The following is an 18107-nucleotide window of genomic DNA, read 5'->3' as shown; positions in this document are numbered from 1 at the left end:
GCTTTCCCTCCTCCTCTCCTCATCCTCATCTTGTCCCACCCCTCTCTCCCCCTCCGCCTCTTCTCTCCCAGTCTACCTATCTTCTCCTTTTTCTCCTCCCGCTCCCCCTTTCTCCCCTGTCTTTCTACTCTCTGCTCATCCTTCCTTTTTCCTCCCCGTTTCCTCCTCCGGTCCTCCCCCTCCCGGTGACCCCTCTGGAAGGATGCACTCAATGTTCGTCAAAAATCCCCTTAGAGAAAACAAGGAAAAACAAGAGCACAGACACACCTGAGAGAGAGAGAGAGATAGAGATAGAGAGAAGGAGAGAGAGAGAGAGAGAGAGGGGGGGGGGTGAGAGACACTAAAGGGCAGCTTATTGGAAGCGACCTCATCCAGGGGATTAGAGCCTTCTTAGAGGTCACTCCACACACACCCCTCACCTCCACCACCCCTGTCATCTTTCTCTCGGTCTCAGGGTCTATTTTTAGTCGGCTGGGTATCAGCGATTGTTTCAGGTCTCCTCTCCTCCTCTCTTTCTAGCTGGCTGGCCTCTGCTACGCCTCACCAACGCCAGCTCTGTGCCCCAACCTAATCCCCCTCACACACACACACGCACGTAACTACACAGCTCAACTTTGAGTTTGTAATCTGAGACTCGCGTGTGGTTTGAATTGCAGTGAGCCTCCCTTGGACAGTTAAACAAATACATATGTTTCTTTTTTTCCCCTCCTTTTTTCATTCTGTATACAATCACGTTGAAAACATGTCATTATAGAATGCCGGGCTGACACACCAGGAAGCGGTTCGATCCTGAAAAACAAAGATGCCTTCTTCTGAAACGAGGAGCACTTTCCATAGTTGGCTGTGTGTGGAAACACTCACCAGAAACTGTACCCCCGTTCTTAGAAGTACAGTAGTTCCTCAGAAACAACAATCAGTGTATGATTGACATGGACACTCTGGTTGTTTGTGAGAGGATACAGTGTGTGTGTGTGTCTGTGTGTGTGGTAGGTAGGTAGGTCCAGTCCCTGAAGGGCTGGTTAGGTTTTTTCCAGGTCTCATTAGGATGTTAGCAGGACACACACACATCAACAAGCTTGTTGTTTTTACCTCGGCTTGTCCCCATGACTCACTGGATTACACGCACAAACACCTACATGCACATTTACACACACACTCACACCTTAACACACAAATCTACAAGCGCACGCACACACACACACACACACACACCTACAAACACACACACACATACCCAAACACACAAACCTACAAGCACACAAACACAAACACCTACAAAAAACACACACACACACACTGCCTTGTAAAACAGCAGGCCATTCCAGTAGCTTGGTACATCCAACAGTGACTTCACTCTCCTTTGCAAAAACACACTGGGTCCAGTTGTCAACTGCAGCTCCCGTTCCCCATTGGGTTTGAGTATGGACCGTGAAAGGAGGGCGGTCGAATGGTTGTTCTTACTCTCCTTTGAGCCAAAGGTTATGAAACGTCCCCCGGTTTGTCCGAAGGGTTGTGAGGTGACAAGGTTTTTTAACCAACACAACTTTTGTTTGACTAAACCTCTCAGAATATGAGACGTTGGCGAAACAAAGTTGACGAAAAATAATATCAAAGTTATATAGCTACAAGTATTTAACTTAGCTACTATTTTTCATCCTTTGGGGTAATAAACCAATAGGAATGTTCATGTCTCTCAAATTGCTTGGACACTGGCGATGTCTGTTTGAATAAATAACGGAAAAGTATATGATGACTGTTAAGAGACACATATCTTTACTGCACTGTGGGATCCCCAAGTCCCTCCACTCAAACGTGTTTTTACCCCTGCAGGTTGACCGGTCTGGTCAGTTACCCTGTAAATGTTCACGTGTGTAGAGATAGCGCCCTTCCTCCTAATTCTCCTAAGCTTCAACATTTCAATCCAGAAGCAAGTGTTCATGTGATCCTCAACGAAAAGAGGGCTTGATGACTTTGCAGATGTGGTATGTGTAAACCTGTAAAAGGTTCGAATCCATGGCACTTCCCTGGCGGAGGTTCCTCCTGTGTTTCAGCGTGCAGGCCATCTGCCAGAACTCTTAAGTGGTGCATCTAGAAACGAGACCATAAAAAAACAAACCCACTCCACTCTCCTCAGTGCTAACGCAGCTCATGCCAGCCTGCATAAGCAGTATTTCACTGTCCACACACTCATTAGGGGGTTCCAATTTGGGTTGATTTAAATCCTCCTGTGTCTCCTGGCAGTCGATGTTAACGGATATAAAACCTGTAGGACTGAGTTGAAAGTCCCTCGCAGTGGGGTTTGTTTGTTTCCGTGGTTGCCAAGTTTGCCGGGAGGCGAATGTGGGGGCCTTCCTCTGCAGAAACAACCTGTTTACGACACTCCGACGTGCTCCGTTCTGTTTGCTTGCACAACAGTAACCGCACCCGATTCCTAACCCCGGTTGGTCCGAGAAACAGGGTAAGTCACCAGAAGTGTTGGATTAAACCCTGCGGGTTTGAGTTTATCTCTGCCGATGTTGCCGATCGGGACGGCCCTGTTGGGGCTGGGGGAGAGGTATCACGAAATAGATGGCAGACACTTTGGAATCGGCAAAGATTTTTTTGGGCTGTGACGAGAGTAGGTTTCTCTTCAGAGAAGACAGAGCGTCGTTCCTACAAGGTCACAAACAGACACCGCCTTAGCTGTGACTGTCCTGTACCGTTGTCCTGGTGGCCATTTTACTCAGCTGTCCACAGCTCTTTGAGCGACAAGTGGGTCTCGTTATAACATGTCCGCCAGCGATGCTATCATGGCTGGGAATTTGCATTCGAGCGGAGCTCTTCCTCCTCGGCGTGAAGTTTGTTCAGAACGCTGGCCTCGTTAAAACTATCCAGCTCTCTGGAAACCACGAGGCAACGCACACTCCCGTAAGCACATTGGGGTGTATAATGTGGCATGTTGACAATACTTGAGGTTCGCTTGATTTAGGTGTCTTTGCGTGTCAAGGGAGACCTGCCCTAGGGGTTCCACAGTGCAAGACTCACCGAGGGAACCTGATTACTTACATATCTGGTGTTATCTGCCAACTCTGTGCAGGGGAGGTTGAAGTGGCAACTCGATTTCAGTCTTATCTGCTGCTTTCAACTGGTTTTGAAAGTTAATTGGCCATGCCCCTCTCCCCCCCCCCCCATCTCACTTGATGACTCACAAGGCAAATGTGCCTCTCTCTTTCTCTCACCCACATTCTCTCTTTCTCATTCACCCTCTCTCTCATTTTCCCTCTCTCTCTCATTTTCCATCTCTCTCTTTCTCTCTCTCAGTCTCCCTGTCCCTCATTCTCCCTCTCCCTCATTCTTCCTCTCTCGCTCCCCTTTTTCCTTTCTTTCTCCCTCTCTCCCGGTCGCCCTCTCTCCCCTCCTCCCTGCCTCTAATGAGCCAAGCGCGAGATACATCTCTGCAGAAGAGGCCGTTACGGGGGCTCCCCGCGGTCTGTGCGTGCGTAGGTGAGCGAGTATGTCATGGAAGAGCACGACGGGGAACCCCACACCCCGCAGGTCCCCACACCCCCTTCTCCCCACACCCCCTTCTCCCCACACCCCCTTCTCCCCACACCCCCGTCACAGTGGCTGTCCCAGCCGCAGAAGGTGTTTGTCCCCTCAGATAGTTCACACGGCACCGAGCCTCAGAGAGAGCGCCAGGGGAGGGGAGGGAGGCGTACAGAATGCGTGTCTGGGAGGGCAGGAAGGAAGGAAAAACAAACCATGTCGCACACACCTCAAACAAACCTATTTTTTCCAGCTTTGTGAAGGGTTGTTGGACATAGGATCGGATCCCCTCGCTGGGGTTCCCCATAGGGCTGACAGGTCTGCTGTGTCATTCTGCTGTGCAGGAGGGGGCTGCCAGCAGTAATGAGCCAGAGTGGGAGGAGAGGGGGAGAGAGAGGGAGTGGTCGGCAGACCAAAGCTATTGTAAGCTGTGATTGAGGACAGGGGGACGGCCGTGAGGGTAAGAGGGTGAGGGAAGGAAGGGTGGGTTAGTGGGCTTGGGGTGTAGGTGAGGGGGCAGGTTGAGAGGGTTGGGGAGGACTGTGAGAGTCGTGGGTGGGTAGGGTCGGGGGGCAGGGGACAGCGGGAAAGGAGACAGGGTGAGGCTGAGGGTCTGGCGGGATGGGAGGGTGAGGGAGTGTTGGGTGTTGGGTTCAGGGTTACAGGGTAGCAGGGAGAAGCAAGGCAACGAGAGGAAACAAGATCAAACAAGAGAGAGAGGAGAAGAGAGAGGACAAGAGAGGGGAGAAAAGAGCACAGACAAAAAGAGAGAGAAGAGAGAAAGAGTGAGGAAAGAGGGGAGGAGAGATGATAGAGGACAAGAGAGAGGAGAAGAGAGGTGTCTGGATGGATGAAAGATTCCTGATATGTCTTACATGGAGGACTTTCACAGCAACAGATGACTTTCTGGAGATTCTAATCACGCTCAGTGTAATGTAGCTCAGTGAAAGGAGACTCTATAGAAGACAGCCAGTGGTTTAGGGATCTACGAGGTGATTATGCTGTAGTGAAAGATGGCCTCCAAAACTCTTAAACAACTACTGTATTGAGACTTCTGAATACCAGCCAGTCGTTTAGTCAGTCAGTCAGTCAGTCCTTGAGAGACAGCCAGCCAGTTTTCCAGCCTTTCAGTGCAACCAGTTTGAATTGAGTTGGATTGTTTACAAAGCATGTCTCGCTCCCGTTCCAATGTGTTATTCACAGTCACAGTGTTTGTTTATGCAGAAGTGGCTGGCGGGGTCTTTTTTTGGATGACGATCAACGACATCGCTTACAACCTTAATTACAGCCCCCGGCGTGCGGGTGGGTGGGGTGGGGGGGGCAACTCCTACAGCTCTGTGGGTTTGGATCCCATTGGCCCTGCCAGCAGGATCAACACTAGTCATTGTTTTCCGAACACGTTGGCTTTTTCCTTCCAGAACATTCACAAATCGTTTCCTAGCACATAGTCTCCATCCAGGTTCCCTTGTACAGATCCTAATACAAGCTATAATTCCTACGGGTGCATTCATAGTTTAGAAACATGATTTTGAGAGATTTTGACCCCCTTTGGGAACTTTGTCTCTGTCTAGAACTTTCTAATTCCTGTCGCTTTCTTTGGCTGGTGCCCTAACCTTGTGAGTGTTCCCGTATTGCTGTGCATGTTCTCACATCTATGACTGGGCTGTCAGTATCCCCTGATCTGAACTGATTTAGGGTTGTGAGCTACTGGCATACCAGTTTAACATTGCAACAAACCCATCATGTAACCTAAAGCAGCGTTCAGATACAACAGCGGGGAGCGATAAGCTGTCGTTCTCGAACGTCCATCTTATCGCAAAGACTGTCTGTAAGACTTGAACCGTTGACATCTTGCAAACGTCGATCAAAAACATGATCTCCGTTCTAAAACGCTGGGTTGCTTTTGAACAGGGCTCTATTTCTGTCAATTACCCTCAGGGGTCTGGAACCCCTGTCTGTCTGTCTGTCTGACCTCTTCCCCAATCTCTCCCCTATTGTTGCCCTGGTGACTTGGCTCCTCCCATTGTTGACCTGTCCTGCTCTGTCGAAGCCTAGAAGGTGACCTCACCTTCAACTCACTACAGAATGACCCTGACTGAACTCAACCCTCTCGGCATGGTGTCTTTGTCCCCTGTCTCTTCGACTCCTTGTCCGTTTGTGTCCTCGACTCCCTGTCTCCGTGTCCTCCTGACTCCTTGTCCACTTGACTCCGTCAAGTTGCGTCCTCGTGCCCCTCAACTCCTCCTCCTCCCCTCGACTCCTCAACTCGGCGTCGAGCAGGGATACTGACCCCGCGGTTCTCCGTCCTGTTTTGGTTGGCCAGTGCTGAGCCAGTGCCAGCTGGACTGCGTCCAGGTGCTGACAGCCCCCCAGGGGGAGTTCACCTCGCCGTGCTACCCCCAGGAATACCCCAAGTCCCAGGCCTGCAAGTGGACGCTGCAGGCTCCGTCGGGCTTCATCCTCCAGCTCACCTTCCGGGACTTTGAGCTGGAGGAGGCCCTGGGCTGCATCTACGACCGCGTGATCGTCAGCACGGGAAACGCCGACGTCAAGTTCTGCGGCCTGACGGCCAACGGCCTGACGCTCAACTCCACGGGCAACGTCATGGAGGTGTCCTTCAACTCCGACTTCAGCGTCCAGAAGAGGGGATTCAGTGTCAGTTACAGGCAAGGTAGGCTTAGCGGTAAAGGGAGGAGTTTTGTTTACCTTGGTTTGAATGATTTGTTCATGATTTGTTCATAATTTTTTTACATTGTTTAGTATTCCAATTGCGGCCTACTTTGTGTCATCCTTACTTATTTCTTATGTTTCGTATTTTTTGCATTCGTTTATTTTCTATTCCGCTGAGCCAAGAATGACACCGATGCAGATTTCTCTTCGTTGGCTATGGATGAGGCCTGCGCTGGGGATTTGCACGTCAACATGAACCTCAGTCATGATACTAACCGTTCCAACCTCAGCCACATGCTTAACTATAACCAAACACTCACCTCTCCACGCTGGAAACACTCAGAAAATAACAACAATCTTTCCACAGCCTAGTCTTGTATGTAACACACCCAGATCATAGGATGGATGAAGCCTGCAGTCTGAAGAGCTTCTCCCTTCTGTCCATATAGAACTCCCAGCAACTAACCATCAGCCTGAGAAGAGATCTGTAGCTGTTCAGCCCCATTAGTTTAGTTCATAAGGGGAGCGATGGAGAGAGAGTGAGACAGAGAGAGAGCGATAGAGAGGGAACAAGGGAAAGACAGAGAGAAAAGAGAGTGTTTGTGTCCGAGACAAGGAAAGACGGACAGAGAGAGAGCGATAGAGAGGGAACAAGGGAAAGACAGAGCGTATGTGTGTGCGAGACAAAGAAAAAGCGACAGAGAGGGACATCGACCACCGCACTATTAAACCTAGACACAAGAAACCGTGGCAGCCAATCTTCCCCAACCATGGAACTCAAGAGATTTGCGAGCCAGTAAGAGACCGGGTCGGGACGGAGGAGCCCAGGACTTGGTCGTCGTCTCTCCTCAGGTGTCCCAGGGAAACATACTGCATGGTCCACCGCTCCACGGCTTGAGGGTTGGTCTCTCCCCCTCAGGGCTCCAGCCCGCAGCGACACTGAATAATTCATCCAGAGATCACCCCACCCTCCCAGATCAGAGTCCCTCTTCTGGTTCCAGATGATGGGCTCTCCTATTGAACCTGGGCCTGGCCCCCTTGGCACCGTGACAGGCTGTCTTCTGTCCCAGGTCATCTGATAGGAGGGAGGGTGTCAGGGTAAAGGCCTCTGGGATTTCCGTGCAACTGATGGAACAGACAACAGATCAGCAACATATAAACGCACACGTTCACAAACACACGCGCGCACACACACGCACACACATCATCATAAGGGCTTCTGGACTGTGGCACACACTGATACCCCAGACAGAGCTGAGCACGGTTTTTCCATTGCAAATTGGCTGTCACAGCCAATGTGCGTGTGTGTGTGTTAGCCAACAGCAACAAACCGGCACAGCAGATTTGCACCGCATTAAAATGAGACGTGTCAGAAAATATGCTATAAAAATGGCACAAAAGCACAAGGGAGTATTGGGATCGACTGTGGAGCAACCTGTCTAACTGAACAATAAAAGGCCACTAAGTTAAAGGTCATATATCTATATATTTGACTGTGTAGCTATATCAACAATTATCCAGGTGACGTTGATAGCAATCATGGAGTGAATCCAGTGTCACTGTGTCTCCTACACAGCACATGCTATGAATAGTGATATCCCAGTGAGTTTGTTTGGCCAGGTCCCTGTATTTACAAGACAAGCGACACATAGATAGAGCTTAATAGACTTGTCGGACATTTGGTAAACAGTGCAGTGCAACCAGGGACACCCAACGTGCAATGTCCTCCCGAAATAATACGTACATGGTACATAGATTTTGAAGAGTATTCTCTTCACCCATCCTGTAAACCTTGTTCATTTAGATGTATGAAGACGAAAAACATGACATTTGAAGTGAGTCATAAAGTACATGAAAGTAAATGTTTTGGTGTCGAGTTCCTCATCGCTCCCCAAGCCACCTCTGCAAACCGCCAATGTTACTGCTCCCCCCCATCATTAAAAACCTATGAGATGACTCGGAGCTAGAACGTTGTTGTAGTGGGCTCCAGTGAGGAACATGAATCTAGCGAAAACAAGCCAGACGCAGGTAAGTGATGACACGGCAAACTCATTTCCATCTGGAGTGAGCATGTGTCCCGTGTTACGTGACGCAGGTCTCCGTGGTTCTCCTGATGTCGATCACATGTCTAACAAGGTTCATGGCCGTCCTCTTTCTCTCCTGCCCTCCCCTATCCTTCTCTCTAGAATTTCTTCTGTCCTGTCCTCCCCTCTCCTGTCTTCCTCTGTCCGTCTCTCTCTCTCCTTCCTTCCTTCTCTGCTGTCCTCCCCTATCCTGTAGTTGTCTCCCATCTCTTTCTCCCTTCTTTCCTCCTCTTTATTTCCCCCCCCTATCCTGGCCTCTCTTGTACATCCAACCTTCCACCTCCTCCTCCTCCTCTCTCGCCTGTCTCTCCTCAGTCCTCTCACACACTGGATGTCTCACCTCGTCCTGTCCTGTCCCGTTTGTTTACTCCAGTCGCCGTGGCACTGAGGAACCAGAAGGTCACCCTGTCCAACGGCAACGGCAAGGCGGTGACGCTCTCCAACTCCGTGACGTTCCCCGCCCTGCAGTCCCTGACGTTCTGCTGCGAGATGGCGCGGAGCAGCCAGAAGGCCACAGAGACCATCTTCTCCTACGAGGCCAACTCGTCGGGCAGCGGCAACGGCAGCGGCGTCGAGTTCAGCTTCGGCAACAACAACGGCATGGAGCTGGTGCTGGCGGCGCAGGCGTGCCCCGTGGAGACCATCATCACCGCCAGCGACATCACCGCCACCATGAACAGCTTCTGCCTCACGTGGACCTCGTCCACCGGCCTGGTGGCGCTTTACTTCAACGGGAACTACCGCGCCAAGACCTGCGCCAACACCGCCGGGAAGTCCATGGTGGCCGGCTGGCTCTTCCGGCTGGGCAGCCAGAGCAGCAGCCTGGACGGTACGCTGTATAATGTCCGCCTGTGGGACTACGCCATGAGCGTGTCGCAGCTGGCCGCGCTGACCTGCGACGTGGCGGGCAACGTCGTCGACTGGGACAACAGCTACTGGGTCATCCCTTCGTCCCAGGCCCAGACCGACAGCTCCCTCAGCTGCAGTGAGTAGAGCGATGGCGGGATAGGGTTGGGACTGCGGTAGGTTGAGTGGAGGGAGAAGAAGAATATGTGGTAGGACTGTGTAAAGTGAGTAGAACGGTAGCAAGCAAGGGACTGCGGAGTAGAGGAAAACGTTACGAGGAGGGAGGTTCAGGTAGGACTGTGGTAGGCTTTTAGTGGGTGAATAGAGTGTGGTGGGACTGTGTAAGGTTGTAAGTAGAACGAAACAAGAAAGTTAGGTCTGTGGTAGGCCTTGAGTAGAACAGAGGGAAGGTGGTCAATATTCACAATTCTCAATCGTTGTCATTCAAATCAGAAAAAAAAGACAACCATTAAGTCGTGTCAAATAACGTCCATGAACGGAAACGTCATGGACGTCGGTACACATCTCCACACGGGACCGCGAATCGACATTGACCGCTAATCTTTAACAGCTAATCTAGGTTAAATTGTTCATCTGTTAGCAGCCACGGAGGAGAGGACGGAGAGTGGTGGATGAGGTCCAGACCGTGTTCCCTGAGTGGTGCCCACCAGAGAGTAAGCCTGTGTGTGGCTGAACTCCACAAACCAACTGCAGAATCATGCATTTCTCAAGCCCCATTATGTGTCTCCGAGGAATACGCACACACCCACCCACCCACCCCCACACACACACAGGACCCACGGCTGGAGAGAAAGGAGCCCGACTCCTTTCCTTCGCTGTGGGGATGTAACCCTATCTGCTGTGGCCCAGCCTGGTCCAGCCAGCCTCTCAGACAGAGAGGTGTTCAGATCGGCTCCGCAGGCTCTGCTACATCAAACCTGGAGAGAGAGAGAAAGGGAGAAGGGAATAGAGAGGGAGCGCGAAGGAGGAAAGGAGATAGAGGTAGGGGGAGAGTGAGGGAGAGAGAGCGAGGGAGAGAGAAGGAGAAGGAGAGACAGAGAGAAGGAGAAGGAGGGGGAGAGAGAGGGGAGAGAGAGCGGGAGAGAGAGGAAGGGGGTTCCCAGCATTAAGCCTCCCTCCCCGCTCTCTGTTAGTGTTGGAACTGCGGATAGGGTGTGGATGATCTGGAACCACTGTAGCCGTAACACACACTCGCAAACACGCACGCAAACACACACACACACGCACACATCTCAAGGGATCCCAGATGAATGTTTCTGTTTCCTAACCTACAGTACACTTCACAGGGTGTACGTGCGTGCGCGTGCGCATGCGTTGGCTATAGCTTCGCCACCGCAGCAGATGTTAAAAGCAGATAGACTTCATCAGTGTACGCACTGTGCAGCCCGGTCAACAAACTCTCCGCTGTAGTCGAAGGAAAGTTGAGCTTCGGTCCTCCCTTCAGTCCTCCAGTCTCTCTTTATTCCGAGATGGTGAGAAAGTTGAGGGGGGAGACAGGGGGGGAGAGGGAGAGGGTGGGCGAGGGACCCAGTAAAGACAACACTGTTCTGCTCGTGCAGTCCTCACACACTAACAAAGGCTTTTATGTGTATTCGTTTTTGCCGTTTCCACATACCACGTCCCCCGATTGGATAGCTTATCATTTCTTTCTCCACCTCAACTCCCTATGTGACACGGTTATGGTTTGACGTGTACTCGAGCCACCTCAACCGTGCGGCACGTCACCAGTCCGTGTGTGTTAGGATGATAACTGCTGTGTTTATCCTACAGGGCCCTGTGTATCCTTCCCTGTCTGATGTGACCCCCTGCCCGCTACTGTGACGCCCGCTAATGCCATGTCTTCTCTTCACAGCCTGCTACCCAACTTGCATACACTTAACAACAGCTGCCCCATCTAGTGGTGAGTGCTGCTAACAACATGTCGCTTGCTCTGGTACCGCTGTAAGCAAGACGCATGAGACGGCAGCGCCAACTAATCGTTTACAACTCATGTCATTGCATCATTAACTATTGATTTGCAAAGCTTCCAGGACTCAGATACACACAATTACTATGTTTTCATCGGGTACATATTGTTTGCTAGCTTGTACATCTTTACCCAGTAGGTTGTTTCTAGAAGTTGCTGTTGCGACTCAAAACATCAACACCATCAAGTCATTGGCTGGTTTTACAGACCTGGTCAAGATGGCTAACAAACACGTTCACTGCATGATTCCCAGACAACCAGCTGAGTCCTACACTAATAAACTGCCAGTGTCTGTCCCTCCTGCTTTACACCTTTGTTGTCCTACTGCAACTCTCCCTCACACACACACACAAACACACACACACACAACGATCCTGCACTGACACCCAGCTTTGAGATCTTGCTAGGAGGCTGGAGAAGCTTTAGTCCAGACTAGCATAGTTCATCAGTCATATGTGACATGGAAGGCTTAGGAGAAATGCTTGGAGAAATTCCGACTAATGCTGTGCTGATTATCAGGCCTCTGGACAAGACTAGAAGTAGCTCTGTGCTAATTATTAAACCTGTTGACAGAACTAGAGCTAGCATTTGGTAATTATCGGACCTGTGCATAAGACTAGAAGTAGCGCTCTGCTAATTGGTTGACAGGACTAGAGCTAGAAATGTTTGACCTGTGGACAGGAGTAAAGCTATCACTGTGCTAATGGTCTGACCTGTGCACAAGGCTAGTGCTAGCGTGGCTGTGCTAATTGTCAGACTGGTGGGCGGCACTTGGAATAGCGCTGGGCTAATAAGAGGTCCGGTGTCCTGTCAGGCCATCTGGTTGTCTTTCATCTCTCTGGGAGGTCAGAGCTGATAAAGAAGAAGTGTACACACAGGTCCCTCTCTCCCGATGTTTACTAGCGTCTCTCTCATCTGAGTTCTCAGACAGGATGGAGCCAGGATCTCATCTCACGCAGGGAGAACACACGTGTAGAAGTCACACACGCACATCCACACACGCGTACAGCGTGTACAACACAGTCTTCCTGCGCATAGAAACGCCCATACGTACACACACTCACAGGCAAACTTATACTCATAACTCGAGATGAGTATAATCTCAGTATGCCAGCGCCTCGGCCATTCATTGAATGTAGCGGAACAAGTCATCCCTTACTTTTCAGCGTGAGGGATGGTTGAAATGCGTGAGAAACACAAGACGTTGTGTGACAGCGTGAGAAATGGCTGAAATGCGTGAGACTTGAGAGCCGTTATTCCGTGTCCTTCAGTTGAACCAAGTACTTCGTATTCCACCTTTTATCTGTGGCCTGACAGTAGCGTTCGATCATTCAGCTGGACGTTTCACAACTCAGCCCAGCTCGGAGACATAACGCGATAGACTTATCCTCCGTCCTGGTCATCCATTCATTGGAGTCCCTGACAGCAGCAGTATTCATCATACTGTGCCTGTCTCAAGTGTTATTGAATACGCCCGTCTAATAAAGAAAATGTCTGCTCCCTCATTTGACAAGTCATTACTTCCTATTGCTAGTTATCATACCTATAATTATCCCCTCACACATAAATCAAACCCAGGTGTGTATCTTGGTCTTCTCTATCTCACTCTTATCTCTCTTTCCCCTCTTTCTCACACACACAGATTCAGCAAATATGCCGTGGCCAAACAAAGACATATTGATCTCTAATATCTCGTCTGATTAGAGGGGCCGCTCTGCATGGTTTTTCCCCCAGAGAGGAGGTGGCAGAGCTGGGCACCGCTTCACAGCTGTGGGGGGTGGGGGTAGGATGGAGAGATGAAACCCTTCAGTCTCTTTCAACGACACAGCTGTGTTTTTATGATAACTCAAATTCCTGCTTGGTTTTCCCAATGGTGCTGCTTTTCAGTGGTGGTGGAGGGGTGCGTTACTCAAATCTTTCATGGGTCACATTCCATGGGCGGAGCACATGAAAGCAGAGCCGACTGGAAGAGACCTGTCAGCTAACAATACCACAGTGTCGCATGTGGGGCAGACCTGGCTTCGATACGCATTTCAAATATTTGGAATACTTGAGGTACACTTGATTCGACTTTTCCCGTTGCACACAGGGCAATTCGAATTGTTGGAACTGTCCTATGATTTCTATGTGGCTGAACGGTACGCTAAATCAAGTTCACCTTAAGTATTTACGAGTTGAAATGTTCCGACTGTATTTGAAGATCCAAAGTCTGGACTAGATCTGAATACAGTAGTGTGTGTTGTCTCTCTAACCCCACCTCATTGGGATACGTATCTGTGATTATGTTGTGATTTCATTTTGTCTTTCCAACCCACTCTGAAGGTACATCTGTGCCCACCTACACTTCAACCACCACCACTTGTGCCTCCCCTGGACTGGGCTGCCCAGGTAGGAAAACAAACATACCTTGATTTTACTAATGCTCAAAATAACCCATCCAGTGTTACAGGAGTGTACCTCACATTAACACATAAACGCGTCTGTTAAAAGAAACACTTACTACCAATTCTGAAAAAGAGTCAAGCGTCATTTCATGAATGATTTGATCTTAATAGATGTATTTTATTTTCTCGTAGAATATAATTGATTTGATAAGACTCCACCTATTGTAACCCAGCCTGACCTCCTGGGAACCTATTTGCGTAAACTCCTCAAATAGAACTTCACATATAGCCTGTGGGTTCACCTCAGCTCCCCCAGTGGCTCCAAGGTCTGTCCAGTAGTGGTGTTTCTGGTTCAAGAACCCCTGATGTGCACAAGCCCTCGTCTCCTCAGAGCCCTGGATGACCTGAGGAACCATGAGAAAGCAGACCTTCTCCTCCACAGGGAGAGAGAGGCCAAGGAAAGAGAGAGCGAGCATGCCGGAGAGAGGCGGAAAGACGCAAAAGATGTTTGAAGACAGGAGTAGAACTGAGGGACGTGGAGAGATGGGGTTGGGGGGGCGAGAGGGCACATGTGTCTTCCTGCTTGGGGGGGGACCCCTGCTAAAAGGTCACGGATGCAGAAATGAGCGCTGAGAGTCTCGCTAAGTGGCGTGTCGTCACAGAGGGGTTAGGGGGTCGGCTAACAGCAAGCCACAGTTTCCAGTTTCCAAATGTCAGTTCTCACACAGTCCTTTAGCCCAGAGCTGTCTGACGCTACACCGTACGATGAAATCGGAGGATTCTAGTTTTATAAATCCGGCTTATCAACAGAGAGAACACTGACTGTTTCAGACTCCAAGATGGAGTCTAAAAGTCATTTTTTATGGTCTCTGCTCATGAAAGACAAGCTTGGTCAAATTGGGCAAATGTCCACCGACTGAAAGAAGGATAGATGAAAGCCTAAATTCAATTCAGGGAAGAGGGAATGGATGGAAATTCGTATGCCTGTTCGCACACCACACTGATTACTTTAGAAAATTGGGTTTCAAGAGCATTTAAAGTCTGTCCCTTTCTCAGCCAAAAACGTTCACTCAAATAGTTTCTTCAGATAATTCCTATAGAGGTGCACCTGAAATAGCCTGAGTGAATGTGTAGAACTCGAAGCTTCAGTATTACATTACTGATCTCGGGATGTTCCCCAGATTTCCACACTTGTCGGTCATAGCTTCATTGATACCTCTGTTGTGTATATGACACATCCATCTAATGTCCCCCCTCCCCCACCAGCTACTCTAACTTCCACCACCCCTGTCTTCACTAACATGATCGCTACTAATGCGACCACAACCGGTGAGTTCCAGCCCGTCATCCCTCCTCCTCATGCTCACGCTTCATCTTCATCCTCCTCCTCCTCACACTGTTGTTTCTCGACAAAACCCTCCTTGGGGTTTTTTGTTTTTTACGTTTTTCAGCCCATTTCCTTATTTAAGGGTTAAGAACACAATGAATGACCATCCATCACCATGTTTTCTCTCGGAGGAGCTCCAGACAGGGTCCAGTGCTCTGCCCTGCGTGTTTAGATGTTCGGACAGAGAAGGTCAGCAGCTGCAAGCAGCTGGATCATTAAAGTGACAGCCGTCAGTCATGAGTGGTTGTGGCTGTGGGTCTCACAATGCGCTCCCTCTTCTCTTTCCTTTCTTGCCAATTCTTCCTCTCTTCCTCTCCCTTTCACACTGTAATTTTGCCCCCACGAGATGTCTCGAAAAAAACTTTCATAATCAGGGACTACAACAGCATCATTGCCAATTTCAACTTATTAAAAACTATCAGCTGAATAACCCATCCGCCAGTTGTACTATCTGAAGCCTTATTTTATGAATCACTACTTAACCAACACCTTTGTGTCCTGTGATTAGCCAAATTACAGTAACAGTCAAGGTATGGAATAACAAACTCCCACCCCTTTAAACTAGATTTGTATCGTTGTTTGCCCAGACTAGTCTACAGAAGACAGAAGGGAGTAAAAGTCAGTGCCACTGGACATGCATAGATATACTGTATAAATCAACACCATTTCTTAGCTGGACAGTTAGGGAGCTTGTCTGCAAGTCCTCAGACAGCCAGCTAGTCATTTAGTCAGACAGGAGTCATGCAACAAACCAGTCAGTCAGCCTATTCATCCAGTCATTCCCAGTCATCTAGCCAGTCAGTCAGTCAGCCTGTCAGTCACTCATGCTGTCTGTCTCTGCTCTACCTCACCACCAGTTCTGTCTTCCAACACCTACTCCACTACCTCCACTAGCATGCCTCTAACCTCCAGCAGCACCAATGGTAAGATTCCATCTCTATATCTTACCATCTGTACCCTACACCTGGGTCTGATGTGCAGTACGTCACCATGAGCAGGTGCACTTGATTTGGATGCCAAGAATTTATGCCAAATTTGTTTGTATCATATCCTCAGAAATTATTATAAAGTCTGCAACCATAGTGTAAGGTTGAATAAAAATATATAGACAAGCTCAATTCAAAGTCACCCTTAGAAAATTGTTCCTGTGAGAAAAAAAGAACATCTAGTATTTTCTGCATATTTGACCCACAGCTGCTAACCAAACCGACACGTGTGATGTTGTCAGGGGCTAGGCTATAGTGGAACCAGATATATGAGACCACTCAGAACAAGGACGTAACTCAGAAGGGGTCTTTGCTGAAGGTTTAGAGGGGTAGGGAACAATGGGCAAGGGCTGGGCAGGGTAGGGCAGGAAGGCTGGGTAGGAGGGCAGGGCAGGGGCTGGGCAGGGTAGGGGGGCAGGGCCTCGGCAGGATGGGGGGCAGAGCAGGGTAGGGCAGGAAGGCTGGGTAGGAGGGCAGGGCAGGGTGGGCGGGATTGATAGACCGCAAAGCTGGTGACATGATGAGGCAGGTGTGTAGACTGAGGGAGTGAGGAATGATGTCGTCGGTAGGTGGACATTAGAACCACGCCCACCCCCCCACCCCCCCTCCACACACACAGGCATACAGAGAGAGACGGAGAGGAAGGGAGAGAGAGAGACACTAGCTAGCACTAGGAGGCGGAAGTGGAGGGTGTGACGGATGTAATTTCCGTGCATGCATTCGATGCCTTGCATTTCCTTTTTTTCCTCACCAATCTTATTCATATCACCAGTCCAGCCTGCTATCACCACACCTGCCGTCATCACAATTTCTCCCACTAACATGTCATCGTCACCCCTCATCAGCACCACGACTGGTAAGCACAGCTTTCCTAGCCTAGTCCTGCCAGCATTTCATAACTTTGTCGAACTCCGCTAACTCTCAGGCTCAAATCATCCCATTAGCTTCATACTTCTTCTTCTCATCAACATATCCAACAGACATTTTGAGGCCTAACTCAGCAACAGAGCATTGCTTACTTTTAGTGGTGGGCCGTTATCGGCAGTAACGTGCTGCGTTAACGTGAGACTCTTATCGGCCGACAAAAAAAATATCGCCGTTCATCTATTCTCAAAGTTGCGTTGGGAGCTGGGTCTATACTACGCAAGCTATGATGACTTTCACCTTGATATTTTTGCGTGGATGCTATGCAGAATTAGTTTACTGTAGGAGTTCTTCCAGTCTCAAATACCACCTAAACGCAAAGCATCCCTTAGCTAATGCGTAAGATGCCGGGTCAAGCACTGATGTAGCGCAGGGGAAGAGTCGTCGTCAAACTATTGTTTGAGTGCAACCGAGGCAATCCCGTCAGCACAGCTCTATCAGCCAAGCTAACTGATCTCCTCGCTCACCTGGCTTGAGAAACCCGTTCTCAAAGAATTACGTTTAGTCATTATTTGGGTAGCAGACATATTCTGAATGCCTTCGGTGGAATTCAAATGAGCCATTTAAATCTAGATTAATTTAGATTAACGCCAAGATTACAGTGAGATTAATCTAGATTAAAAAAAAAAATCTATGCCCACCACTACTTACTTTGTACTTCATGTGTGTGTGTATACGTTAGCCTATATGTGTGTGTCCTTTGTCAGTTAAGTTTCTCGCTTCACATCATTCAGTTTACATTTTGTTGTCCTTGTCAGTGCCTCATCCTATAAGCACAGCTGCTGCTACTAACACCACTCTGCTCTACAGCACCACCCAGGGTAAGATGGACGCCGCACACTCTAGAACATAGCACACTGTGTGTCGGCACTGAAGACTTTCTGAATACGGAGCTACCATGTTCCTACCATGATGTTTGCCTGTCCATGCATGCCCTTACTCACTTTGTGTGCTCACTCGTCATGCCTGTAACCATGTTGAAACCTCCGTCTTCCAAGCAGAAAATGGAATTAGCAGCTCAGCCCCTGTGTCACAAACCGCTACCACTAACACGCCAGCCCCTAACTACACATCGCATGGTAAGACTGGATACTTTCCCCTGGCAGTTAGGGGTTTGTGCAGCCTAATCCAGATTGATATTGCCATCTACATAGCCCCCAAAGACACCCACCTCCCCTAAACCTCGTTTCACTTCAATACCAAACATTGATACCATTTCATCACAGAGCCATTCCTATGTTACTACAATATTGTCACCACATGCATTACTGTGAAACGAAATAATAATTAAGGCACATGAATGTTTTTTAACCT

General features: G+C 49.3%; 1 protein-coding gene across 7 annotated transcripts in view; it reads left to right on the top strand.

Moving 5' to 3' along the window:
• adgrg6 (adhesion G protein-coupled receptor G6) overlaps positions 1-18107 on the top strand; it is a 48317-nt gene that overhangs the window by 6342 nt on the left and 23868 nt on the right. For 4 of the 7 annotated variants that reach the window (XM_047021435.1, XM_047021434.1, XM_047021437.1 and 1 more), the window contains exons 3-11: positions 5849-6196; positions 8653-9264; positions 10999-11046; positions 13435-13500; positions 14763-14825; positions 15741-15806; positions 16642-16725; positions 17552-17614; positions 17792-17872. In XM_047021435.1, coding sequence (XP_046877391.1) covers positions 5849-6196; positions 8653-9264; positions 10999-11046; positions 13435-13500; positions 14763-14825; positions 15741-15806; positions 16642-16725; positions 17552-17614; positions 17792-17872 — 1431 coding nt within the window. The remainder of the gene's footprint in view (positions 1-5848; positions 6197-8652; positions 9265-10998; positions 11047-13434; positions 13501-14762; positions 14826-15740; positions 15807-16641; positions 16726-17551; positions 17615-17791; positions 17873-18107) is intronic. The other 3 variants (XM_047021438.1, XM_047021439.1, XM_047021440.1) reach the window with 3 other exon arrangements.

Source organism: Hypomesus transpacificus, chromosome 6 (assembly GCF_021917145.1).
Source record: "Hypomesus transpacificus isolate Combined female chromosome 6, fHypTra1, whole genome shotgun sequence".
Taxonomy (NCBI): Eukaryota; Metazoa; Chordata; class Actinopteri; order Osmeriformes; family Osmeridae; genus Hypomesus; species Hypomesus transpacificus.
Note: the sequence above shows the minus strand (reverse complement) of the source record. Positions and strands in the feature narration are given on the sequence as shown.